A 26,739-nucleotide genomic window follows, 5' to 3' on the forward strand; every position below is an offset into this window, starting at 1 on the left:
GTCATAACACTAAAAAGTAGTTTTTAAAGATTGCTCTTTTTATTCTCAGGTGTATATTATTTCCCTTCTGATATGGTTATTTATAACTTAATTAACTGAAGAAATAACTGCTTGGACTTTTTATGAATACCTGTGTCATCTTAAAATAATAAACACATTTATCATAAATCATCTCATGTCAGGAAAATTTATTCTTCAGTCCTTTTATCTAAAATCATATGGGCATATAGCAATGAAGTTTTAGATGTTTTTGTATATATCTTCAGTTCCACACATTTATGAAGTATCTAAGATAGATCAGTGCTTAGAATAGGTTAATAACCAAGTTTTGTTAAATCTATTTTGATATGTGATATTTTGTATTTTTACTACTAGTTTCAGAAAATATTTGAATACCCATCACATCTCCTGTCAGTGTATTTGTTTTAAATCCTCACCGTTCGGGTTGACAGTACATGGTACTCTTGTCCCCATGGCTGTTTTCACAAGGACTGTGGCCCCACAGGAATGTGCCATCAGAGCATTCCTGTTTATTGGCACTGCATAATTAATATAGTTTCTGGAATTAATGAACTCCAAAGCATTCCAGATGAGCAGAATTCATATTAAGCAATGCTTTCTTTGAAGTACTGAAACAAGGAAAGCAGTAAATTGATGCAAAGCATAGGGTCATCTGAAGCCTAAATTCACTGTTGAATTAGATAAATATTTTCAACCATACTCTGGATAGTGTTTTCCATCCTGCAGTAACCTCTTTAAATGTCAAGTAATACATTGCCTTCCATATAAATATGAGTGTGTTTGAAAGAGAAATTAATTAGAGAGTGGGATTGATAGTGCTATCAGTAGATAGTTGGAAAAAGAAGGTTTAAAATACATGTAGTTGAAAGCCATCTCTAAAGGAGGAGTTAAGAAAGGAATTAAAGAGTGACTCTACATTCATTTATCACTTTGACTGTTTTGATTTCCATTTTACAGTGACTCCAGGTATTCGTAGGTATTTGTTTAATACCATGAGTAGCAGGTGTCTTTGATAACACAGATACCTCTTTTGGGATTGACGTTGGGTAGAGATTTGAGAGGTTCAGACCAATAACTTCACTGAGGTAGCCCAAAGAAAGCTAGTTAAAGATAGTATTCTATAATAATAGCAAGATTAACAAAAATTAAACTCAAGGATCTCAATATCCATGTTTTTTTTTTTAAATTGAAGAACTTCAGTAGAACTTTAATGATTTAAATTAGCAGAGGAGGCATTACGTGTTATGGTCATATAGACTATGAAAAGACTTTAGTGTAATCACCTTTTTTATTTCTAAAAGAAGTATATGGCATTTAAGTATATAAAACTGAATTTAAAACATATTCATAAATAGATCAATTTTTGAAATGAAGACTTCAGTATCTATTTTATGAAATTGAAATTCATAATTGTATTAAAATTAGAAGCTAACCTTCCAAAGCTGTTTATCTGGTGTGGCAACAAATCTTTTCAGTTTGAGTATTTGTGATCAGAATTTATTTTTAACCCATGCAGCAGCATTTTTTAGACAGCATTTCCAATCACTGCACCCACAGCGAAATGAAAAAAAAAATTATCTGCTAAAACTAAGTTACTCACTGGTCACTATCAACAAGTCAAAAAACTAGGGAAAAATAAAGGACAAAACCAGACTGCATTGTGTGACTCTGTGCTAAAATATTTTCTTCCTCATGAAACCCTTTGGCCAAGACTACCTTGTATGGAGACATTATACATTGTATAGTAGTACTTTAATACAGTAGCACATATACAATGTTAGTAATAAACTCTATAAAGAATAAACTGTGTAACATGAACTTCTTGAGTAAATTCATTTTTTGGAATGGTAATCATTCATTCAAAGCAGAATCCAAAAATAGTTTTGAAAGGATTTTCTTTTTGTTTTTTAGAAGCAAAAAACTCTCCGGATCAGCCATGATGCCTTAATGGCAAATGGAGATGAGCTAAATCTGCAACTTAAAGAACAACGTTTAAAATGCTGCACTCTTGAGAAACAGTTACGTTCCATGACATTTTCTGAAAGAAGAATAGAAGAGGTAAGCTCCTAAAATATTTAGCCATTTGTTGCATTAAAACTTGTCTATAACTGTTTTGAAAAAGTCAAATAGAGACATTTTAAATATTATATTGACTTCAGAATCCTAAACTACATCCATGGCACTTTGAGGGCACCCAGTAATATGTGCATGGCAAATCGGTACTTAACAATACTTACAAATGTGCTGAGATCCACTGTATCTAAAGGATTAAGGATCCGTGAGGAAAGGAAAACCATGGCTTTTTTTTTAACCATGACATTTTTAAACAGATACCAGATTACCTGAGGAACTTAACTGTCTCAATCTTAACAGCTTATTAGTCATTTGAGATGTCAGAACAATTATAGGAATATGTCTAAGGAGGAGAATGTTCTGCTGTACAATGTCAGCAATTTTGAGAAATTATTTTTTTTCTAAGAAGTTGCTTGAAAACTCATCTTCCTATTCATGTTGCTTCTCATGTTTCCCAGCTAGCACAGTCTTTCTGTAGTCTGTTAACCTTGTCCTTAAAGAGAATGGAAATGAAATAAGATGCCTACTTTCTCTTGTCATCTTGGAAGAATCTTTTACAGTGTCTCATACTGGCATCAGAAGAGAATTTTGAGAAGGGAATGAATTTTAAGAGTACTCTGATCCATGGGAAAGGGTTGTAACAACAAAATATACTGGTGAATTAAACTGAAATACTAGAAATAAATTCAGAAGCTACATTTTAGTCATCAATATATAATTATTGGCCTATATTTATTTCTAAAAATATTATTCATTTATACATTGGGATAAAACAAGGTATACAGTTTAATTTGTTCAGTCATTTGAAAGATGTATGACTGTTTCTTTGTAAATTCCAGGTAACATGAGAAATTGTGTGTTCAGAGTAAATAGTGATTGACACAATTTGTTTGAACCACAAACCAAAAGAAAGCTTAATCCTTTAATTTTGGGAGGGGAGGAATTGGAAATTTATACAAAATGAATATAATGATGGAATCCATCAGGGAGGAGAGTAAAAAAATATTATGTTTCCCCAAACCTAATAGCAAGCTTTTAACACATACTTTATTGAGTTTTGGCACATGTTGCCATAAAGCAGTGTATACGTTCTTAGTAAATTAAAAGAGAAATATTAATTTCATGTTTACTTAACAACTTGGAAAAAAACGGATGCTAAATTAGATACAGACAATATACATGGCCTAGTTCACGGGTGCAATGTAGAAGTCAAGACTGAAACATGTTTGTCTCCTCGTTTTTTGTTTTGTTTTTTTTTAATCCCTAGGTGGTTTTATATACTTAGTGTGTAATTTTCTTTTCATTTCAGCTGCAGGATAGAATTAGTGATTTAGAAAAGGAGCGGGAACTTCTAAAGGAAAACTATGATAAACTTTATAACAGGTAAATCATGATTCCATGTGTTCTCTCCTTCTCTTGTTTGAGATCTTTTCTATCAAAACACTGAATGTCAGAAAACCTAATACTGATGAAAGAATTAGCCACAGCTGATTGCAAGAAATCTATACATGTAAAAAAAGAAAAATAAGCTTTTTTAAGGGATTGGTAATAAGTTCTTTAACCTGAACTGCAGTCAGTTACTAAAAAAACCATATCACTTTGTTGTCAGTAACAACTGCTATCATTTCTTGAACACAGACTGCAAGTTTGCAGGCACTGTAATAATTACTCTGCTTATGCATTGTTATAAATTCCTTACAACTTGGAAATGTAGGCATTATTAATGCCCACTTTGGAGAAATAGAAAATAAAATAGAATTAAGTAAATTTACCTGAGTTCTTAAAGCTATGAAGTAATAGAGATCATATTTGAACGTCTCTTGGTCTCTTCAAGCCCTTGTTTGTTCTGCTGGGCTACCCAGCCTATTAGCTGAGCCTAATTCCATTGATGAGAAGCAAAGGTCTTTGTTTTTTCTGGTTCTTAAAAAGAGAAACACAGCGTCTTTATCCTAAGATGTATTTTAAAGAGCTGCTTTCCTTTTTTTTTTTTTTTAGTCTGCTTCATAATTATGGTATTTTAAAAATTAATCCTTTCTAGTAATGTTAGAAACAAAATTCTGCTCCACAACTCTGTTTAATTAAGTGATACACACGTATGTGTACTTATAAGTCTTTTCAGTGTATGATACAATAAATAATAAATACAGATTTACATGTAAGTAAATTTTATATATATTGACATGTTTATGTTAGAGCTGATATTCAACAGTTGCTTCTAATTGGTCACATTCTGAAACATCAGGAAATAGCTACAGATATACAGATATAGCTACTGATCTACAGATATAGCTTTAACTTTTTAACTGGGTTTTGTTTGATACGTTTTGTAAGCTAAATTTACATCTTACAAATTAAACAAGTAGTAAGGAGAGGCTTTTATTTTGGTTTACTTTGAGAAGATACCTAAATTAATGTTACAGGTCATTGTGGAGTATCACCTACATTGCTTATCCTAGTGTTAATTATGTTTGCACAGTGGCTTATTATATTAAAGGTTACCAGTAGCAAGTTCAAACATCAAAGTAACATCTTGGGCTCTCCAGCAAGGACAGACTGGCTAAAAATCTTTATGTGGAATTTACCTTGGACCCCCTTCCAGATCATATGGCCCTAGTGCTTTGTTCTGGTCCTACTCTCATCAGCCCTGCTTAATTTTATGTAAAGCATTTATTATCCTATATCCTATTTTATCTGTCTGTATAGAAAAATGCATCGGTTTATATTGATATATGCCTGTTTAGTAGTTGTATGTTTGAAATCTTAAAATTTCATTGTATAGATCACACAATCACCATATTATATGGCAGAGAAAATAATGTTATCCCCATATCTTATAAATGAGGGAATTAAGACTCAAGAAAAATTAAGAAACCTGTACAGAGTCAGTTTCAGCATTGCTGAAACCCAAGTACAAGACTAGAATCCATTTCTTCTGAATCTGAAACTTGATTTTTTTCCCCTATGTCTATCTCTCTGATTTTAATTGCAGTGGAAAATTATATGTGCAAAAGGGAAACATTCATGGAATAATAGAACTCTCATACATTTTGAAATTTTTGTTAATTTATAAATATTTATCTTAATATCTTACAATTTCAAGTAATTTAGCATGATCTTAATACATGAATATAAGTGCCATTTGGTCGTTACTTTTACATTTTTCTACTCCCCTTCAATGTGAGAATTTACTGAATATACTTTCTTGTAATAAAAAAACATTAAACTTTGTTGGGAATAATGCATAAATGAAATTTTAAGAAAGACATGTTTTTCTCAGCTTATCATCATGAAATTTATCTTTCCATATTAGAAGGTGATCTAAGAGTGTAAATCTGACTTTGGAGGGTTTTACTGTAGTATTTTGTGCTTGAGTAACCTTTTCTTCCCTGTCATATTAAAAACAGACTTCATTATGCTGCTTATACTTGAATTTTGTGTGAAGTGTGTAGAAGTAAATGGGTATAATGAGTTTCAAAACATTTGTGTCAAAAAAAAAAATGCCACTTAGGGACAAAATTCAGCAAGCACACATGATAGTAAATAGGACTATAAAATTCTCTCACATAGATTTTTAAATATATAATGTGTTTTCGGAAGCATAGTTGAAAAAACTCTACAAAAATCAACATTCTCCCCAGGATTCTTTACAGCTCTTGTATTTCATGGCAGTGTTATTCATCATTGCCAATAAGTAAGGCTCATCACAAACTACATATATTCTCTGTTTGGTTAGTCATAGTGATAGCCTGTTTTTAAGAGGAGAGCATTTGTTTGTTATTCAGAATTGGCTGGTTTTCAGTAGAAAAATGTGATGTGCAGATTGCATTCTCATCTTCCTTTTCAAATGGTATTTTGAATGTGTTTATTACTTGACATATGACATATTAGAGAATCATCTGGTAAGATAAAATCTTCATGCTAGTATTTGTTATGAGCCATTTTTAATATGTTATAACATTTTTGATACTTTGCCAAGCAATGAGTATAACTTTAAGAAATGTTCGTTATAATTTTTTGCAATTAAGTCTTTCAATTTGGTCAGAGAGAAAAGCTATACTATAATATAGTAAAGCTGTGTCCCATTTTTGAAGTTAGTATATAGTTTTAGGGTAATGCAGCTGATGAATGCAACAGTCCCTCAACTATAATGTATATCAGTAACCTGAAAACAGTGAAATGGAGGTTTCACCCACCCTATGAAACCTCCCCACCTGCCCTTGTCCCTCACCCCCAACACCATTCAATTCAGATTCAGCCAATATGAGATTTGAATCCATAGACTCTCTTAAAGGTGATTTTAAGGTATTAACTCCTAAGAGACACTAATCCAATGCATATTTAAAAGAAGAGTTGGTCCAGTTTCTAAAGATGATATTAACCATTTTAAGAATTGAATGATTCAAGTTTTTACAATGTGATGGTCATCTAATATCCAAAATTTAAGGGCACGCTGCTGACCATCCATAGAGTCTCTCTGTTCCATTTCTGTAAATCAAACACCTGACCCCCTATAATCTTCTAAGAAACATGGAAGTTCATATGATCCTAAATGAGCACTTTGTGCTTCTCAGAAATCAAACTGGGTACATGGGGCAATCATTTTTCCTTTAGTAAGTGAAATATCCCCATGTTAATATGCATTTAATTTCCATTAGGCCTAACTAAGGTACCTATGGATTTCCTTATGAAGGATTAGAGCTTATTCTTCCCTATCTCTCCCATTAGGATGCCCTTGAACATTGGAATAAAAGGAATTCCTTCTGTAAGAAAAAAAACTTTAGGGTAGAGGTGAATTCTTCAGCTCTTTTTTTTTTAATCTTACCATGTTGTTGATCAAGGGTGTGTGCTTACAGTATGCTGACCCGTGGCTGCCAGTGGAAATGCCAGTGACCACAGGAACCAATGGGCATTCCATTGCAGATGGATTCTTTATCACTCCAGCAACATAATGTAACAATGAAATGTGCACAAAGACCAACTATGATCCCTTCCTCAGTTGTCACTGTAGGCAATGTACAAAAACATTTTCATGAATAAAGGGTTCTCAAAGACTGTTCACATATGCAGATTTAATCATGTACACAGCCTCTACAAAGAAAATGGAGCCAGATGTGGTTTACCATTTATAGTTACACAGATGGCTCCAAGCATAGAGGAATACAGTAAATTCAAAAGGAATTCCTCATGAAACTCCAGTGGAATGTAATCCTAAATTTAGAGGGAAGATAGCAGTGGACTAAATTCAGAGTGACTTATGCTGATTTACACTAGTATTTTGTGGGTTTGGAAAAACCAGGCTGCTAAATTGTTCTTAATTTAAACACATACAGCTTCTGATGTTTCTGCCAGATTAACTGTTGGTGATCTTTTTGCTGGTACTAATGCTATTGGAACACTACTGTTTCTAATTTTTAGTGGCTGATATAATGTATGGTTGTGCCTATTTCATCATGCTAATTTTTTTTCCGGGTAGTACATGTTTTTAATAATATAAAACACACACACACATGCATACACACATATACACTCACGTATATGCATATATGTGTATGTTTGGTATATATAATTTGACCAGACATGGAAATATATTTGTATAAAAAAAGTGAAAATGTAAGGGGATATTCTTTACTTCAGTATTTAAAGTACATATTTGGATTTCATTTAAACCTAGGTAACTCTACCTTTGATAAAATTAACATAAAACATTGATATATCAGATCCATGTTTTTTTTAAGGTTCCATATGTGAAATGAGAACACTGATAGAAGAAACAGATGTCATATTTAGAGAAACTTCTAGAATTCTATTTACTTTTAAGGTCATGTTATTTTAAATGCAATAAAAACATTCAAACTGTAAAATAAATACACAGTTTTTTATTCTTTTGAAAGATATGCCTCCCAGAAAAGTATCTCTTTTGGAATAAAACCTCAGACTAGCTGGGGGCAATATTTACGGCAATTTTCAGTAACAAGTTTCAGCAGTTTTCAGTAACAAGTTTCTTTTCCATTTACTTCATCATCAGTTCAAAACCAGATTTAGTAAATTTCTGCTTCCTTTACTGGGTTTAAAAATAAGTAGAAGGGTCAAAGCTGCTGATAATTATTCAGTCATATCAAGCCTCACAGATAATAGTTTTCTGCTGAAATACAGATCAAGATCAGTTTTTCCAAAACCTGGTTATCACCTGGGGAACTTTATAAAACTATGAATTCCTAGGCCCCAGGATCTGCATTTTTAACCTAGCACCCGTGTTTTAGGCCAGTGTTTGGAAACCAGTGACCTAAACAAATGTTTACTGTATACCTTCTGTATACTACTTGGTTATTTTGCACCTGATTCTCCCAATGTCCTGTGTCTGATCATTAGTAGATTTTTATGATAGTTTAGACTGCTACTTTTATTAATGAATAATAATTCTATCTGTAACATTATTATGAAGGTGCTCTCATTGGGTTTTCACCCCAATCATGTGTAACAGTGTAAAACTGGTTGTTCTTAGCCTGCTGCTGTTTGCTTTTTAGGAAAAAAACTATATGATCACTGCTGTTTAGTGTCAGAATCGCCATCATTTTGTGGCCAGTATTTTCTGGACATGTTTTTATCACAGACTCTTTAAAAGTTCAAACTCTAGAATTAACGATCAGGTGGAGAGTCCCTTTTCTCTTTATTAAGAGGGTACATTCGTGGGAGAGGATGGTTTTGTCTGAGGTCTACTGCTGAGGTTTGGAATTGTGGATTCCTTTGGACTATGTACAGTATCTGAATTCCTTTAGTAGTCCCACAAAAGCTGCACACTGCCAACTTTTCTGGCTTTAGAGCTCTAAATTAAGGCCAGTTCCTTTGCTCATCCCACAAACTCTTTCATGTTCCCTAACCGCAGCCTGAGAAAGGCGCCTTGGTTTCAACAGCAGCAGACCAGCATATGTTTACTTAATTCCTAAGACATGATGACAGTGGTCTCTGTGCCACTAAAAGCTTTTCTCTTTATTATTTTCGGTTGACGCTGATTTCCAAGCTTTCCCTGCCTGTCACGTGTGTCTTGCAGTGCCTTCAGTGCCGCCCATGAAGAGCAATGGAAGTTAAAGGAACAGCAGCTGAAAATACAGATTGCTCAACTCGAGACAGCCTTAAAATCCGATTTAACAGACAAAACTGAAATCCTTGGCAGATTAAAAACTGAAAGAGGTACATATGAAATGACTACTGACTCACTCATTTCGGACATGCATGTTATTCATCGTTATTCACTGACTTGATAAGTACTCATTATGGTGCCTGTTGCTTTGCCAGGCACCTTGCTGCGTACTGGAGACACAGCCTGTATGAATAGTCACTCGCTTTTATGAGTTTAGTGATTGCTGCAAATTTCCCTTTACTCAGCTTAGCATACATGCCAAACAACTTAGTTTTCCTCAGAGTTACTCTTGTTCAGGTTGTCTTTAGTTTGTTTAATTTTCCTAAATTTATTCAACTCAACAAGTGTTGATTGAGCACCAGTATGTGCTAGGCACTATTCTAAGTTCCAGGGATCCAGCAAGGAATAAAACAAAGAGCTAGTCCTCATGCAGCATAAATTTGAGAGGGAGAAACTGATAGTAATTAAATAAATATGCAGTACATCAGGTGGTGGCAAGTGCAAAGGCAGTGGAAGACAGCCGAGAAGGGCGGAAGTCTCTCTTGGCTGTTTTTGATCTGGCAGACAAGGAAGACCTCTCTAACAGTGAAATGTCGAATTCTACTCTGTGACAGAGAACTTAAATACAGGAGCCTTGTCAAGATGTCCCTGCTAAAATAATAATCATTAATAAGTTATACTTTATGAGTCCCAGATCTCACCCTTCTTGTCTCATAGAAGTAAAATATAACTAAAGTAGATGTCTGCTCTACTATCTTATACACACGTATACTCACAAATGCACAACCAGGAAAGTGAATTATTTGCTCCAGGTGTTGTGTGTGTTTGCTCATCTGCTAGATAAACCCACTGATTAAGGTTGGTCCTTTTGAACATTTGCAATTCAGTTGCATGAGAACATTTAAATGTTTAATACAGACTCAGTTAAAAAAAAAAACAATTACATATCTAGGCAGTATTCTCTATATTGATTTAGATCACACTGCCATATTTTGTTAACTCTAAGAAAGATTTTTTTCCCATTTTAATATCTCTGAATTTGGGAAGCATCTTTTTAGCATCACTAAAAAGGTGATAACATTTTTTAAAATTATGATCTGATTTTTTTTTAACATTTTAAGAAGTCTGAAATTGGAGCACATCTTGTAATCAATGGGGTCTTAATCTCAATGAAATACATATGCAGTATTTATATTTACCAAGTGGTTAAATTTGATGGCAAATGGTTTCTGAATTTTTTTCTACAAGATTGTGAGTAGAATAAAATGGTGACATGATTTCTGACTGGGTGGATATTTTAAAGTTTCTACGTCAAAGATATATAGTTCCTGATTTTAATGTGTAGCATTTTATACCTAACAGAGTGCTTTGTTTAGTAGTTGCTCAATAAAGTCTTCCACCAAAGTAGAAATTCGCTGTATTTCCTCTCTTTTCGTTCTAAAGGAAAGAGAAATGAAATAAACGTTTCTCCTTTGCTTTCTGTTCTTCCCTAGATATCAAAATTTCCAAACTCTCATCTTTTCACATTTACATTGTTCTCTGGAAAGAAACTCTTAAGAGGATAGAATCTTAGTGGTCTTTTTTTGTTGTTAAGAAAACCTATTTATTGCTGTTGGATAATTCTGGGGGTTCTTATAAATTTTTAAAACAACAATTGCTAAGTTATTTTAATGCAACTAGTGCATTCCTTATCATTTTTTTTTTACTGGTTCTTAAGTCTTTTCAGATTTTTTAAATAATGAAAATAACTCATGTGCATTATTAAAAAAGAAGAGTCCAATAAACAAAAAAATTTCTTCTAAAAGTCACTCAATCCCACAACCCACAAAATAATCACTATTATTTATATATGTCTTTCCAGAGTTGTTTCTATATGTATACATGCAATTTAATGTGCTTTTTTTTTTAAGTACATGTATAAATCCACATCATTCATAATGGCTGTCATAGTTTTCCAGTGTGAGAATCTGCCATAGAGTTTAACAGCCATCTATTGATGAATTTTTAAATAGCTTCAGCTTTTTCAAGTATCATGAACATCTTTCTGCACAGATCTTTACACATTTATCCAATTATTTGCTTAAGAAAAATTGCTAGAACCAAATCTTTTTTTAAATGCAACTGTTATTTTAGTTATTTTTGCTTGAATACTTGAAATCTACAGTTCTACCAGTTTCAAGCTTTTGTTGCTTTGTGAAAATGTTCAGATAGATTATAAGAAAAATAATACAGCCTTTAAACAATTTTTTTCCAGGAAGTATTAAACCAAAAATTGAATTTGTCTATTTAAGGAAATCTTTTAATATTTAGAAAATTCCTTTTTGTATTACAGATTTTGAAATTGTTTCGTTTTACTCTGAAGTCTCTTCACACATTTACTTTCTTGTGTATCAAGTGTTCTCTGCCAGAAGATGTTTCCCTGGCTTCTTGTAGTCATTCATCTAACTGGCAAATTATTTTTAGAGAATACTCACCTCTTTATTCAAGGTACAAATTAGTTTCAGATTGTGTGAATATGTGGGGGAAGGATATGTAAATGCAGTTTGCATTTGGTTAATGCTTAAATTAACTGCATGTGTTTAAGGGCCTGCTTTTGAAAGTTCCTTTCTATCTTTAGCTGAAATGCATAATTCAGCATAATACGTATGGTTATATTGATCACAGCTGAAGATATTAGCACAAAGGAGCTCTGAAAATTGTTTAGTTGAATTGTTCTCTGCACTCTGCTTATTAATGGTGTGCTCGAAGAACATAATTTTAAAAGAGTGAAATGTTATCTCATTTGAATAAAATGCTGTTTAGTTTAACCTGCTTTTTGTCAAATCATAAGGTAAGGAGGTTATTTTTCATCTTGTACAGAGTGCTTTGATTTTTCATATTATAATTCAGCAAGTCTATTTCCTCTTTGAACTATAACGTCTCCGTACTTTTAAAGTTCCAGGAGTTATATCCCCCAATAAACAGTTTAAGAAAGGAAAAATATAGTAGATTATTCTACATAAAATTCTGTAGAGAGAAAGTTGTTGTTACTCAGTAATACCTTCTCCCATTAATAAATTATTTTCACACTAATAAAGCCTTGGTTTTAAAAATAACCAGTGAAGTGGGGACGTGGTTGTTGAAACAAAAGTCAGTAAAGGAAGGAACATTTGAATAAGTTTATTTACAGCAGTAACATACACCCTGCTCTGAAAAGTTGAGAGACCAGAAAAACTAGAGCATAGAAGTAATGGACACTGCATCTGGATGGAGCAGTCCGGATGGAGCAGTCATGTCCTTACACTGTAGTCCCCCTCAGAACCCCTAAAAGTTTCACTGGCCAGAGAAGGAAATTACAGTATCCCTAGGACCTTGGTTTTACATCTTTCTCACTACGTTTACCTTCTTTTTGTTACCTAATCTGGATTTTGTTTTAACCTAATCAACATCAAATAAAGGGTTTCACATTATTGTTTTACTCTCTAACCAAAAAAATAAATTGATCTCCTAATAACTCACATTATTAATCCTAATTTTTAGTTTACAGATAAATATTTGAGCTTTACTTAAAATTTTTCAAGTATTGTTCACAATGGAAAATTCTTTCATTAAGTTCACCGAATAGTAGCAGTTGATACTCTAGGATAACCTTTTAACCTTTCATCAATAAGAAAAATATTTACATATTTGATATTTAAATGGTTTTACATACTCTAGGGTAACTTTTCCTCTTAATTTGCCAGAAATATGTCATATTAAAAATATTCTAATTTAATCCATTTCTTCTTAACTGTGTGATTTACAGTTTTTACTTATATGTAGCATTTATGTCTTTGGAACACAAAGCTTTATGAAAGTCAAACATTTTTGTATAAAGTGCAATCAGTGTGCAAACGTATTCATGTAAGAAATTCTTGGCAAATATGTTGATTTCCCTTTTTTTTTTAAGAAAAGGAAACAAAAATGTACAACTTGAGTTGAGGACTTATGATAACCATAAATCTCTGTGAGCAGGATGAAATTAGTAGAGACAGTTTGAATGGCATGGTTTAGAGTCAGTCCACAGGGAGACAACAAAGGAGAATACTTGACCACCACAACGATCTCTAGTGAAGAATACACTTAAGAACATAGGACTGAAGGATAGATTTGTTAGCTAGCCATTATGCTTTTTTTTAAGTTAAGCATATTTAAGGCAAAGAGTAAAAATTTTGACTCTCTATGGATTTGCTGTCTTCTGTAGCTCTTCCCTATACCCCCAGCTTGTGGGTCCTGGTGAATGAGCACATAGGCAAGGGTAACCTATCTCCATCCCATAATGATAGCTCTGAGTCCATGTCCTAATTAATAGCATGAACTCAATGAATAAAGAATGCCCATGAATTATTATTGATACTACCATGCACTGGTTGAGAATCCATTTCTCACACCTTAACAGAGTTATTAAAAAATGGGGTTGATGATAATTATGGATCCAAATTATTACCAGAGAAATTATCTTGTTTTAATTAAAAAAGACCTTATGCTAAGTGGGGAGAAACTAACTCAAGGAAGTCAATTTTAAAAATACTAAAAGACACATTTTTTTTTTTTTTGGCATGCCTTTCAGGACCCTTAATAAGTAAGTAAAAGTCATAGATTTAGAAACATATTTTCTTAGGTATTTTAGATAGTATGTTCCTTTGAAGTCCCAGAGGCACAATTTCCTTATATTAATACTATGAACCTCAGTCTTAAGTTTCTGATAAGCCAGTGAATCATATGGTGGACACATGATAGTGTGCATTTCTTCCTCACTCCCCTGCTGCCTTTGTCTAAGGTGCTAGCTTAATTTCCTCTCTGGCCAGAACAATACTAGCTCAAGCTGGGTGTGTATCACAAATTAAGTTAAAATGTGTCTTCTACCTCTTTCTCACTTAGCTTTCTAATTGTGTTGGCTTTATTTTTAAGACCAAAATGAGAAAATCAGTCAAGAAAATAGACAACTCCAGTTACAGTACCTGGAACAAAAGCAACAACTTGATGAACTTAAAAACCGCATGAAGTTTTACGACCAGGTGAACCATTTTCTTATTTAGGAAATGAACTCCAAATTTTTATCTAACTACTTTATACGTCAAGAAAACACTGTACCACAAAGCAACAGAATACAAATATACCACTTAGTTTATTAATCCATGGTATCTTGCAGCTTGTGTTCCATGCAGGTACTCTGCGTAGTTGGAATATCTCTTGTACTTTCTATTAATATCTCATTGTGAGCTTTTACTTACTCTGTCTTTTGCAGGAGAGTGATATTAATGCTGATGAATTGAGTGAAGCTCTCCTGCTTATAAAGGTAACTTTCTAAACTTCACCACGAATTTCATGTCTACATATAAGTGTTTCAGCATAATGATGACCCTTATCTGCAGAATGAATTATTCAGGAAAGTGGTCAGGTGACATTTAGTTATAGCATATACATATTTCATAATGACATCAAAATCACATTAAAATAGACCTCAAAAACTCATGTTTAAAGCACTTTCTCCAACTGTAACAAACATTTCACTTTTATGTGCCCCACTATAAAACTAATCAACAATTTTCTGTCCTATGAGACCTTGGTGCACCCTATTAAGTAAAATATTGAATTATACATGTCACCAGAAGATATTTTCCAGTTCTAGAATATTCTGTTATTTATAAGAAGACACAAGAAAATACATTTCTTTTCTTTTAGGTCATCACAGTGTAGATTTTAATCAAATGAAGAAATAGAAATAAATGTACTTGATTTTTTTTTTTTTTGCATCCTGGAGTAATAAACTGTTTTTCTGTTTCTCTGTAATTGTTCCAAATATCTATCCAAATATTGTATTCTATATCAGGACTGCTTTATTCCTAATGGAAAATGAAAATCTATCTGTTTTCAGTTAATGATTTCTTGCTATATCTGTGTTAATTCACAGTTACATTTTAGAAACTCTTGTTTTGGTAATAAAACATGTTTTTGTTTTAGGCTCAAAAATCACAAAAAAATGGAGACCTTTCATTTTTAGAAAAAGTAGACAGTAAAATTAATAAAGATCTAGAACGGTCCATGAAAGAGCTGCAAGCAACTCATGCAGAAACAGTGCAAGAACTTGAAAAGACAAGAAACATGTTAATTATGCAACATAAAATTAATAAAGATTATCAGGTACTGTAATGCACTAAATCCAGAAGATAGGGTTCCTATAATATTCTACTGATGATTTGAATTTTAAAGCAGTATCATCTACTATCGTCTATTATAATCTATTGTCATGTGTTACCACATGCTGGGAATTTAGCCTTGTAACTGGATACTTAGACTAAAGAGTTCTAAAACAAATAATTCTAAGTCCTTGGTTTTAGAGAGCGAACTGTGGCGATGAATTCCCCCTTTACTAGTGTTAGCACACTCTGCAGCTGAGTTACAGTTTCTCCTAAGGTCCTGCCACAGCCAGGTTTATATTAGCTTTTAACTAATGGGAATATCACTCCTTAAAAGGAATCCAGAGTTGTGTGGATTTCACTCCTAATTAATGAAGATCGTCAAGCATAATTTTCTAAACTGTAAGCTCTTTGAAGTCAGGAAACAATGGTTTACAGTTCCTGGTATCTCCAGGATCTAAAAACTGCTTAAATCATAGTTGCTTTAAAAAGATTTTTTAATGGAACAGATCCTAAGTAATGAAGCTTGTTATCTGTATTTTATTTAGATGGAAGTTGAGGCAGTGACCCAGAAGATGGAAAATCTGCAGCAAGATTATGAACTTAAAGTGGAACAGTATGTTCATCTTCTTGATATCCGGGCTGCACGCATCCAGAAACTAGAAGGTACAATGTGCACAGTTCTTTGTCCATGGTAACTAGAGGAATGGATTTTTACAACAGTTGAAAATGTCATCCAAGTGTACACTCGCAGTTTCTTTTTGCTCTTTTTTTCCTCCCAATTTATTAACAATAATAGTAATTTACCAGAAAGGCTGATTTTATCTGATACTTCTCTACTGCTTTTTTAATTTGGTGTCACAGGCAATATTTCAGAGTACTTCATAAAGTACCACAGACTAAATTTAAGCACCTCACTTCTAATTTCTCAGGCCTCTCAGCCAAACAAGTCTGCTGCTTGCTCTTGGTCAGATTCATCTCACTCTGGCCCACCACCACGCCTTTGTCTGCTCCACCTGAACCTCCTTTCTTCTTTGACTCCAAGATATAACCCTTCCCCACTTTGAAATCTACCTCAGTGCATGCCTGTGTCGGGAAGCTGGCTCCCATTACTCCTAGCCACCCCTCTCCTTGAAATGCCCCCACCGTGGTTTGCAGACTTTAGCAAGTAAGAAAATAACATGGGGGACTTGTTTCATAGGTAGCTTCCTGGGTCCTACTCCTAGAGATACTGGAGCCTGTGATTCTATGTATTTAGAAATAATTCCAAGCAATTCAGATACAGGGGTAAGACTATACTTTGAAAAAGACTACCTCAGCACTTACCACTTTTGCTCACACATACTCAAGGGACATGGGTTTGGGTGGACTCTGGGAGTTGGTGATGGACAGGGAGGCCTGGCATGCTGCAGTTCATGGGGTTGCAAACAGTCGGACATGACTGAACAACTGAACTGAACTGTACTTTAAAAATATGTTTGGAGATTGTATTATATAAGTGTTCTTCACCATTGCAATTTTGCATATTCTCTATGACTACAGTATATAAATTCTCCAATGATAAATACTTTGTCTCTCTTTCATGTTCTCTGCCATGCAGCACTAAAACTCGGTGATCTATGCCAACAGTAATTTTGCACTCTTAAAGATCACTGAGAATCCAAAAGGCGTGAGTTTATATGGATTATACTTAAGATATTTATCATATTAGAAATTAAAAATGAGAAATTTTAAAAATATTTGTCATGCTAAAATAATAATAAACCCATTACATATTTAACATAAATTACAGTATTTATTTTTCAAAAGCTGCATTTTCATACCAAGAAAACAGTGAGACAAGTGACACTGTTTTAAACTTTTTAAATTGTTTAACATTTTTGCAAGTCTTTTTAGTGTCTGTCTTAATAGAAAACAGCTGGGTTTTTATATCTGCTTCTGCAGTCAATCGGTTATGATATCACACATCCTATAGATTCTGGGAAACCCTATTATATATTTGTAAGAGAATAAGAATGAGAAAGGCAAATAACATCTTAGTATTATTTTAAAAATTGTTTTAACCTCACAGATCTCCAGACCAGCCTCAGGAACCCTCAAGGGTTCCCAGACCACTCTCTGAGAACCACTGCTCTAAGTAGAAGAATTCAGTAAATAATCTATCTGACTGAACAGGGTTTCTGAAAGTCAAAGAGCATGTGTACCTTTTATTTCAAGTAGTACTCAATAAAAATTTGCTTAATGAAATTTTCATGAATAACAGGAAGGTCATATAGTTTGAGATTTTCATTCCTTTCAAGTGTCACTAAGTCTTTAGCAATATATTTTATTTGTTTCCTAAATTCATTGATTAATTCCATAAACATGCTCATGTTCCTAACATATCCTAAGCAAAGTGCTAGGCAGTGAGAATACAAATAGGAAGAAACCTCAAACTAGCAAGATGTCAACAAATAAGTAGACACGCTTTACTGTGAAGAGTGTGAAGTTAGGAAAATGAAAAAGCTACCTAGGAAACATTGAGGAGAGAATGCCTGTTTATATCTGAAGATTCAGGGATGACTCTGCACAGTGGGAGTCTTTAATAATGACAGAATTCACCACTAATAAGAGCAGTGAAAGATGTTCCAGGCAGTAGATGAGGCAGGTAAAAATGCCCTAAATGTGAAGCACCACCATTGATTTGAGAAACTGCATATGATTTCATCAGTTTGGAACTCGGGATTGGTAAAGGAGGAAAACCTGGAGATAAAACTGCTGCTACTGCTGCTGCTAAATCGCTTCAGTCGTGTCCAACTCTGTGTGACCCCAGAGATGGCAGCCCACCAGGCTCCCCCATCCCTGGAATTCTCCAGGCAAGAACACTGGAGTGGGTTGCCATTTCCTTCTCCAGTGCGTGAAAGTGAAAAGTGAAAGTGAAGTTGCTCAGTCGTGTCCGACTCCTAGCAACCCCATGGACTTCAGCCTTCCAGGCTCCTCCATCCATGGGATTTTCCAGGCAAGAGTACTGGAGTGGGGTGCCATTGCCTTCTCCAGGAGATAAAACTGGAAAGAACCAAATGCTGAAGGCCATATTTGCCACCTGAATGAGTTTGAACCTTATTAATCCAGAGAAGCACCAAGGAATCTTTGGGTAGAAAGTAGCACACAAAACCACATTTTGGAGACTATGCTATAGGTATTAGAAAGAATAAGTAAAATTTGAAGGAATGAAGAAGTTGGGCTCCATTAATAATCTAGGTAATAAGCACTCTGGGTGTAAGTAAGGTAGCATCAATGGAGATGAAGAAGACACGGACAGATTTGCTAAAGACTTAGGGAATATTTTTGAATAGCAGTGACCCTACAGATGTGGGGAGCCCAAAGACAAAGAGCAACCTAGGGTGACTCCATGTTATCCAGCTTAAGCACCTGGATGTAGGCTAACAACATTCACTTGGAATTCAAAGTCCAGAAATAACTAGAAGAGAATATGAGTCATTCTCCTTTCGGTGTATTAAGTTTGATGTGCCTAGAGAGTATCTAGATAGAGGGCTCAGCAAGCCACTCAATGTGTGAGTCTATTATTTAGGAAAAAAAAACTCAATTAAAAAATTGAGTCTTCAGTATATTGATAGTAACAGAAATTATAAAAGGGGATGGGATTACTAATTATTAGAGAGATGCAAATAAGAACTACAATGAGGTACCACCTCACACCAGTCAAAAGAGCCATCATCAAAAAGTCTACAAATAACAGGGCTTCCCTAGTCCAGTGGTTAAGACTCTGTGCTCCCAATGCAGGGGGCTCAAATTCAAAATCCGTGGTCAAGGAACTAGATCCCACATGCTGCAAGTGAAGATCTGCATGCCACAACTAAGACCTCATGCAGCCAAATAAATAAATAAAAATTTTTTCAGTCTACAAATAACAAATATTGGAGAGGGTGTAGAGAAAAAGGAATCCTCCCACACTATTGGTGGGAATTATAAGTTGGTGCATCCACTATGGAAAACAGTATGAAGGTTCCTCAGGAAACTAAAAACAGAATCACCATATGATCCAGCAGTCCAACGCCTGGGCATAAACACAGACTGAATTATGATTCAAAAAGATATATGCACCGCTATGCTCACAGTATTACTGTTCACAGTAGCCAAGCCGTGGAAACCACCTAAATGTCCATCAGCAGAGGAGCAGATAAAGAAGATGTGGTGCATAGATACAATGGTGTACTGCCCAGTCATAAATGGACAAAAGAATGCCTTTCGCAGCATCCTGGATACAGCTAGAGATTATCATACTAAGTGAACTAAGTCAGAAAGAGAAAGACAAACACCATGCAGTGTCACTTATATGTGAAATCTAAAGTATGACGCACACAAACCTATCTACAAAACAAACAGAATCACAGATGTAGAGAATAGACCTGCGGTGGCCAAGGGGGAGGGGAGTGGGGAGAAGGGTGGACCAAGAGGTTGGGGTTCGTAGATGCAAACTATTACATTTAGAGTGGAAAACCAACGAGGTCCTACTGTATAGCACAAGGAACTGTATCCAGTCTCCTGGGATAAACTGTAGAGAAAAAGAATGTATATATGTGTTTACCTGAGTCACTTTACAGCAGAAATTAGCACAAGATTGTAAGTCAACTATATTTCAATTTAATTAATTAAAAAATAAACAGGGATACAATTACTCATGAAACATAGACTAAAAAATGGATAAAAACAGAAGCCTAGCAAACCAGCAGCAGCTGCTGCTGCTGCTGCCACCAAGTCGCTTCAGTCGTGTCCAACTCTGTGCAACCCCATAGACAGCAGCCCACCAGGCTCCCCCGTCCCTGGGATTCTCCCGGCAAGAACACTGGAGTGGGTTGCCATTTCCTTCTCCAATGCATGAAAATGAAAAGTGAAAGTGAAGTCGCTCAGTCGTGCCCGACTCTTAGGGACCCCATGAACTACAGCCCACCAGGCTCCTCCGTCTGTGGGATTTTCCAGGCAAGAATACTGGAGTGGGGTGCCATTGCCTTCTCCAAGCAAACCAGCAGAGAAACCCTTAAAGAATAAGAGTGGTAGGAGGAGAAGCAGGGCAGATGACGACATGGAATCCCACAAAAGTTCACAGAAGAGGATATGGTCTTCATTGTCAATTAAGCAAGGAAATCAAGTAACACAGGAAATCAAGTAACTCAGCAGTGGCCACAGGGCTGGAAACGGTGAGTTTTCATTCCAATCCCAAAGTAACACAGGACCAAAGTCCATTCACTCTGGAAATCAGTTGGTTATTGGTGACTTTTTCTGGAGTAGTTCCACGAGAAAAGTAAAGCAGATGCTTTTCGCAAGAGATGGAAGAGTCTGTTGCATGAGGAATAGGAGACACAAGTAGACATTACTCTTTTTAGAAGTTTGGATGTAACCTAGAGGAAAACATGTATTTAGAAAGAGACATATCTTTTTGTTTTTTATTGAAATATAGTTGATTTGCAATATATTAGTTTCAGATGTACAGCATAATGATTCAGTATTTTTGTGGATTATACTTCATTATAAGATATTACGAGATAATGGCTATAATTCACTGTGCTATACAATATACCCTTGTTGCTTATCTGTTTTATACATAGTAGTCTGTATCTGTTAATCCCATACTCTCTAGTTTGTCCCTCCACTTCCTTCTCCCCTTTGGTAACCACAAGCTTTTTTCTATATCTGTGAAGTCTGCTTCTGCTTTACCTATATATTAATTTGTATCATTTTTAGGTTACATGTATAAGTGATATCATATACTATTTGTCTTTCTCTGATTTATTTCACTAAGTATAATATTCTCTAGGTCTATCCACATTGCTGCAAATATCAGAATTTCATTCTTTTTATGGCTGAATATTCCATTATGTGTGTGTGTGTGTGTGTGTGTGTTATATGTGTGTGTGGGTATATACATAAATATACCACATCTTCTTTATCTGTTCATCTGTTGATGGGCACTTAGGTGCCTCCAGGTCTTGCCTGTTGTAAATAGTGCTACTATGAACATTCATTGAATCACAAAGAAAACAAAGGAATTCGAGAAGACCATCTACTTCTGCTTCTTTGACTATGCTAAAGCCTTTTTGTGGATCACAACAAACTGTGGAAAATTCTTAAAGAGATGGGAATACCTGACCACCTAACCTGCCTCCTGAAAAACCTGTTTGCAAGTCAAGAAGCTACAATTAGAACTGGACATGGAACAACAGACTGGTTCAAAATTGGAAAAGAAGTACCTCAAGGCTGTATATTGTCACCCTGCTTATTTAACTTATATACAGAGTGAAAGTGAAAAGGAAAGTGAAGTCGCTTAGTCATGCCTGACTCTTTGCGACCCCATGGATAGTAGCCTGCACCAAGCTCCTCTGTCCGTGGGATTTTCAAGGCAAGAGTACTGGAGTGGTTTGCCATTTCCTTCTCCAGGGAATCTTCTCAACCCAGGGATCAAACCCAGGTCTCTCACATTGTAGACAGACGCTTTACCATCTGAGCCACCAGGGAAGTCCATATATACAGAGTACATCATGTGAAATGCCAGGCTGGATGAATCACAAACTAGAATCAAGATTGTCAAGAGAAATATCAACAACCTCAGTTAAGAAGATGATAACATTCTAATGGCAGAAAGAAAAGAGGAGCTAAAAAGCCTCTTGATGAGGGTAAAAGAGGAGAGTGAAAAAGCTGGCTTAAAACTCAACATCCAGAAAAACTAAGATCGTGGCATCTGATCCCATCACTTCATGGTGGTAGATAGAAGGGAGAAAAGTGGAAGCAGTGATAGATCTTATTTTCTTGGGCTCCAAAATCACTGTGACTATAGCCATGAAATTAAGACACTTGCTCCTCAGAAGGAAAGCTATGACAAACCTAGAAAATTGTATTAAAAAGCAGAGACATCACTTTGCCAACAAAGGTCTGTATAGTCAAAGCTATGGTTTTTCCATTAATCATGTATGAATGTGAGATGAGATTTGGACCATAAAGAAGACTGAGCATCAAAAAGTCTATGCTTTCAAATGGTGATGTTGGAGAAGACTCTTGACAGTCCCTTGGACTGCAAGGAGCTCAAACCAGTCAATCAGGAAGGAAATTAACCCTGAATATTCATTGGAAGGACTGATGCTGAAGCTTCAGTACTTTGGCCACCTGATGGGAAGAGCCAACTCACTGGAAAAGACCCTCATCCCTCATGCTGGGAAAGATTGAAGACAAAAGGAGAAGGGGACAGCAGAGGATGAGATGGTTAGATAGCATTACCAACTCAGGGGATATGAATTTGAGCAAACTCAGGGAGATAGTGAAGGACAGGGGAGCCTGGCGTGCTACAGTCCATGGGGTTGCAAGGAGTCAGACACAACTTAGCAACTGAACAACAACATGAACATTGGAGTGCATGTATTATCTTTTTCAATAGTGTTTTTTTGTTTTTTCTGGATATGTATCCAGGAATGGAATTGCTGGATTATATGGTAGTTTTTATTTAGTTTTTTGAGGAACTTCCACACTCCTTACCATAGTGGCTGTACTAGTTTATATTCCCACCAACAGCATTACAAGTGTTCCCTTTTCTCCACACCCTCACCAGCATTTGTTATTTGTACACTTTTTCATAGCCATTCTGACAGGTGTGAGGTGATATCTCATCGTGGTTTTCACTTGCATTTCTCTAATAATTAGCAATGTTGAGTATCTTTTCATGTGCCTGTCAGCCATCCGTATGTCTTTGGTGAATTATCTATTCAGGTCTTCTGCCATTTTTAATGAAGTTTTTTGAGTTTTTTTCATATTGGGTTTCATTTTTTCATATTATGTATTTGAGGTCTTAGGCCATTGTAGGTCACATCATTTGTAAATATTTTCCCGCATTCAGTAGATTATCTTTTTGTTTTGTCAGTAGTTTCCTTTACTGTCCAAAAGCTTTTAAGTTTAATTAGATCCAGTTTATTTAGTTTTGCTTTTATTTCTTTTGCCTTAGGAGACAGATCCAGAAGACATATTGCTATAACTTATGTCAAAGAGTGTTCTGCCTGTGTTCTCTTCTGGGAGTTTCATGGTTTCGGGTTTTACACTTATATCTTCAAACCATTTTGAGTTGATTTTTGTATATGATGTGAGGGAATGTTCTAATCTAGAAAGATATATATATATTTTAAGAGCAACTTTATAGAATTATAATGAACATACTTTTTTTCCCAGAATAATGCTTTTATTATTTTAAAAAATTTGTTTAATTCTTTATGGGAAAGTTCAAACATATATGAGTGGAAATAATTATATGGTAAACTCTGATGTACTTATCACATAGCCAATCAATTCATAGCCAATCTTTTTTCATCTGTATCCCCAACTCCCTTCCATCTTACCCATATCCTTTTGAAACAAATCTCAGATACCATATCATTTCATCAATAAATATTTCAGGATGCATCTAACTGAGGTCTTAAAAAATAACAATTTATACCTAAAAATGAACAATAATTATTTACTATCATAAAATTTCTAATCAATATTTAAATTTATGACCATACCACAACTTTTAAAAATGTTCATTTCTTTGGATGAACATACTTTAAATTGCACATGTTTAAAGTGCACAATTTGGGAGTTTGGCATATATATACACCTGTGAAACTATCACCATAATCAAGATAATAAACATATCCATCATCCCCAAAAGTAGAAAAATATATATTTGGACAAACTGACAAGAAGGTAGTAGTGGGAAGAGAAATTTATTTTAAAGGAGAGAAGATAATAGAGCCAAACCAAAGGAGCAAGTGGAATCTAAATATTTACCTCAGTTATTCATTCAAAGGCCTTTTTTTTTTCTTTCTCCTTTTTCCTGGTATATCCTGTATTACCACTTAAGTTGTAATTTTTTAACTAAATGATGTCAAAATAAATGATAGATTTCTTTAAAACACAGTATCAGTTACAGAAAAACAGTGTAGCTGTAGAATTTGATTGGGACTATACACTGCAAGCCCTCAGATTTCCCACCACTTCATATGTATCTTTGTATCTTTATATGTCAACACCTTAAAACCTCTAAATTGTGTATCTTCTCTTGCAGCCCAATTAAAGGATATTGCCTATGGCACCAAGCAGTACAAATTTAAGCCAGAAATCATGCCGGATGACTCAGTTGATGAATTTGATGAAACCATTCACTTAGAACGAGGGGAAAATTTATTTGAAATCCATATCAACAAAGTAACCTTTTCTTCCGAAGTTTTACAGGCATCTGGGGATAAAGAGCCTGTCACCTTCTGTACCTACGCTTTCTATGATTTTGAACTACAGACAACTCCCATAGTACGGGGCCTTCACCCAGAATATAACTTTACTTCTCAATACCTCGTTCATGTTAATGACTTATTCTTACAATACATTCAGAAAAATACTGTCACTCTTGAGGTCCACCAAGCTTACAGCACAGATTATGAAACAATCGCAGCTTGTCAGTTGAGATTCCATGAAATTCTAGAAAAAAGTGGTCGAATATTTTGCACAGCAAGTTTGGTTGGTGAGTACAGTCTTACAGACTTTGGCTGTTTGAATCCCTGATTGGTTTCTATATTAATAAGGCATTTCACATTAGTATCTTCTCTCACAGATTCAAGGTGCCTTTAGGGTAAGGACAGTGTTCTCTGATTCAGCTGCCCACTGTTGATTGCACTCTTAAATGTCATTGATAATGTCAGTACAATGGCTGTTAATTTTTTAAAGTTTCTTAGCACAAATGTTTATTTACCATGTTGATATCTGTTTGATTAAACATTAATTATAGTATGTTGATCAAATATGTTTTAAAGAGCGTATCATTATCACTGTTACTGAGCACTGGGAATACTGTGATCAGTAATAAATAAGACAGATGAAGTCCCTGCCCTCCTGTAGCTTACCTTCTAGAGGGGAAGATGGGCTGTAAAACTATACACCTATCCTTAGATATGAAAGATGATCGGAGCAGGAGGCTAAAGAGAGAGATGGAAGGTTGCTTATTGAGATAAGGACTTCCCTACAGGATGACATTGATAAAGAGACCTGAATAAAGATCCATATCAGCCATGGGGCAGCTAAGCCCATGCACCACAACTAGAGAGCCCGTGTGCTGCGTCTAGGACCCACAGCCAAATAAATACTTTTAAAATATATTTTTTAAAAGGAAAGCTGCATGTCAGCATCCAGGGGAAGATTGTTCCAGGCAGAGGAAACAGCAAGTACAAAGGCCTGAGGGGAAAACAAACCCGACCAATTGGAGGAGCATCAAGGAGGCCTGTGACTAGAGCAGAGATGACGTTAAAGCAGTAGGCAGGGGGCAGATCATGCTGTAGGGCTTTGTGGGTCATGTTTGGACTCTTTTTTCCTCTGACTGATGCAAGTCACTGGATAGTTTTGAGAAGGTGAGTTACGAGATCACACATAGTTTTTTTTTGTTTTTTGTTTGTTTGTTTGGCTGTGCTGGGTCTTCATTGCTGCACACTGGCTTTCTCTAGTTGCAGCAAGTTGGGGCCACTCTCTAGTTGCAGGTGGCTTTTCTTGCTGCGGAGCACAGGCTCACAGGCTTCAGTAATTACAGCACTCAGGCTCAGTAGTTGCAGCTCGCAGCCTCAGTAGTTATGATACTTGGGCTTAGTTGCTCCACAGCATGTGGAATCTTCCCAGAGCAGGGATCGAATCCATGTCCTGTGCATTGGCAGGTGGATTCTTATCCACCACACCACCAGGGAAGTCCAACACACATAGATATTGGAAGAACCATGCTGGATGCTGTGGCAAGAATAGTCTATACAGGCCAAGAGGGGAAATAGGACCATTTTCAGGTGATTGCATTAATCTGTGGAAAGAGGATGGTGGCTTGGATTAAGATAATGGTAATGAAAGTAGTGATAAGACATAGTCATATTCAGTGTAGGTTAATTAACTCTTCTTTAAAAACTTGTTCATCAGCTGAATATAGAGAAACAAGAGAAACAGGCAAGGTAAGAATTTTGGTGTGAACAGCTAGGAGAATGATGAAGCCATTTGTTAAAATAGGTTGGGGAGAGGAACAGATTTGAGGAAGAAAACTTAAGAACAGTGTCTGAACAAGATTGACCTGCCTATTAGACAGCCAAGTGGAAATGTCACATGAGCAGTTGGATATAATAGTCTGATGGTCAGGGATAGAAATATAAAAGTGGGGTTCATTAGCATACAGAATATATTTTAAGCCTTAGATCCAGATAATTTCACAGAGTAACTGTACATAAAGAAGAGAAAGAGACCAAAGATTGAGCGCTGGGAAACTCTAAAATTTAGCATTCAAGAAGAGGAGGAAGAGCCACCAAAAGG

At 35.3% G+C, this 26,739-nt stretch overlaps 1 protein-coding gene across 4 annotated transcripts in view; it reads left to right on the forward strand.

The window, feature by feature from the left end:
* Window positions 1-26,739, forward strand: part of RPGRIP1L (RPGRIP1 like) — a 100,696-nt gene that overhangs the window by 24,778 nt on the left and 49,179 nt on the right. For 2 of the 4 annotated variants that reach the window (XM_040254045.1, XM_040254046.1), the window contains exons 8-15: window positions 1,933-2,079; window positions 3,404-3,477; window positions 9,143-9,282; window positions 14,162-14,268; window positions 14,499-14,549; window positions 15,215-15,394; window positions 15,939-16,056; window positions 24,476-24,928. In XM_040254045.1, coding sequence (XP_040109979.1) covers window positions 1,933-2,079; window positions 3,404-3,477; window positions 9,143-9,282; window positions 14,162-14,268; window positions 14,499-14,549; window positions 15,215-15,394; window positions 15,939-16,056; window positions 24,476-24,928 — 1,270 coding nt within the window. The remainder of the gene's footprint in view (window positions 1-1,932; window positions 2,080-3,403; window positions 3,478-9,142; window positions 9,283-14,161; window positions 14,269-14,498; window positions 14,550-15,214; window positions 15,395-15,938; window positions 16,057-24,475; window positions 24,929-26,739) is intronic. The other 2 variants (XM_040254047.1, XM_040254048.1) reach the window with 1 other exon arrangement.

The sequence above is a fragment of the Oryx dammah genome, unplaced genomic scaffold, assembly GCF_014754425.2.
Source record: "Oryx dammah isolate SB20612 unplaced genomic scaffold, SCBI_Odam_1.1 HiC_scaffold_13, whole genome shotgun sequence".
NCBI lineage: Eukaryota > Metazoa > Chordata > Mammalia > Artiodactyla > Bovidae > Oryx > Oryx dammah.